Below are 1,731 nucleotides of genomic sequence, written 5' to 3'. Positions count from 1 at the left end.
TTTTCAGGATAAAACATGTCAAACTCACAAACAGCACCCACACATGGTGACAACAACCTCGGATTTCACGGGGAAAATGACAATATCGCCACCCTAGGGGTCGAGGTGCCTCAAGCTGATCTCGAGGGAGTACCAATTGCCAATCCCATCGACATCAGTTCACATATCGCCCTAAATGCAAATTTAGGCGCTGATCCCGAAGGCAGCGTATGCAGGGAAGGCCGATCTAGTGGTCGAGATACGTAGGGCAGAGAAGATGGTGGAGTCAGCCTCCAAGTAATATTCGAAATGTTACAGGCTCAACAAGCCGCTATTGCACAACTACAAAATCAGCATCGAACGCCGAGTGGGGTCGAACCAGAAGTCGCCCACTGGACCGAACCAGTGCCGGAAAGGTCGAACGCCAAGGAAAGTCGCCCATTCATTATGAAAATGCTCGAGGAGCTCACTAAATGAATTGAATTGGGAGAAAAGAAAATTGAGGCAAATGATAAGAAAGTAAAGACATACAACTCCCGGGTTGACCAAATACCGGGGGCTCCACCGATTTTAAAGGGTATGGACTCGCAGAAGCCGTCCCCCCAAGTGCGGCTCTGAAGCCTATTCCGAAGAAATTCTGCATGCCAGAAATACCCAAGTACAATGGAACCACCGATCCCAATGAGCATGTCACCTCCTATACATGCGCTATAAAAGGAAATGATTTAGAAGATGATGAGATAGAATCTGTTCTGCTGAAGAAATTTGGAGAAACTCTATCGAAGGGGGCAATGATTTGGTATTACAATCTACCACCTAATTCCATCGATTCCTTCGCCATGCTTGCAGACTCTTTCGTAAAGGCACATGCTGGGGCAATAAAGGTTACGACTAGTAAGTCGGACCTCTTCAAGGTGAAACAAAAAGACAACGAAATGTTGAGGGAGTTCGTATCTTGGTTCCAGATGGAACGCATAAAATTACAACCGGTCACAGACGATTGGGCTGTTCAAGCCTTTACTCAGGGATTGAATGAACGAAGTTCGGTGTCATCACGTCAACTGAAGCAGAATTTAATTGAATATCCGGCGGTAACCTGGGCCGATATGCATAATCGGTACCAGTCAAAGATCAAGGTCGAGGATGATCAACTGGGGACACCTTCTGGTTCCCTTTATTCGAATAGGCCAGTCGGCAGAACTCAGAGGGATATCGACAGAGAACCTCGGTCGAACAGAGATCGATATCAACTATACAACGTAGATCATAGAAACAGCAGCCCAGGATGCAATCCAATCCGAAATGATCGAAGGAACGATCAAGGACAGAGCTCTTGAGGGCTCATGAGCAAAAGTGACTCCTATAAACATGCCAATCCCACAGAGGCACCGCGATTATCAGAATATAATTTCAGCATCGATGTATCAGGTATTGTGTCGGCCATTGGGAGAATAAAAGATACTAGATGGCCCAGACCCCTACAAACCGATCCTTCCCAAAGAAACCCCAATTAAATATGCAAATACTATGGTACACATGGCCACAGAACCGAAGACTGCAGATAACTGAGGGAGGAGGTAGCCCGTCTATTCAACGAGGGGCACCTTCTAGAGTTCTTGAGCGATCGAGCTAAGAACCATTTCAGAGACAGTGATGCCAATAGAAAAAACGAGTAAGAAGAACCACAACACGTGATTCATATGATCGTTGGTGGGGTCGATATTCCACAAGGGTCCGTGTTCAAACACACTA

At 46.3% G+C, this 1,731-nt stretch overlaps 1 protein-coding gene across 1 annotated transcript; it reads left to right on the top strand.

Annotated features, from left to right (window-relative positions):
* The first annotated feature begins 620 nt into the window (after positions 1 to 620).
* Positions 621 to 1,316, top strand: LOC138903205 (uncharacterized). The gene has a single exon (XM_070191136.1). The coding sequence runs from the start codon at positions 621 to 623 to the stop codon at positions 1,314 to 1,316; it is 696 nt and encodes a 231-aa protein (XP_070047237.1).
* Positions 1,317 to 1,731: the final 415 nt, after the last annotated feature.

This window comes from Nicotiana tomentosiformis, chromosome 12 (assembly GCF_000390325.3).
Source record: "Nicotiana tomentosiformis chromosome 12, ASM39032v3, whole genome shotgun sequence".
Taxonomy (NCBI): domain Eukaryota; kingdom Viridiplantae; phylum Streptophyta; class Magnoliopsida; order Solanales; family Solanaceae; genus Nicotiana; species Nicotiana tomentosiformis.
The sequence above is the reverse complement of the archived record's forward strand: the minus strand, read 5'-3'. Positions and strand labels throughout refer to the sequence as shown.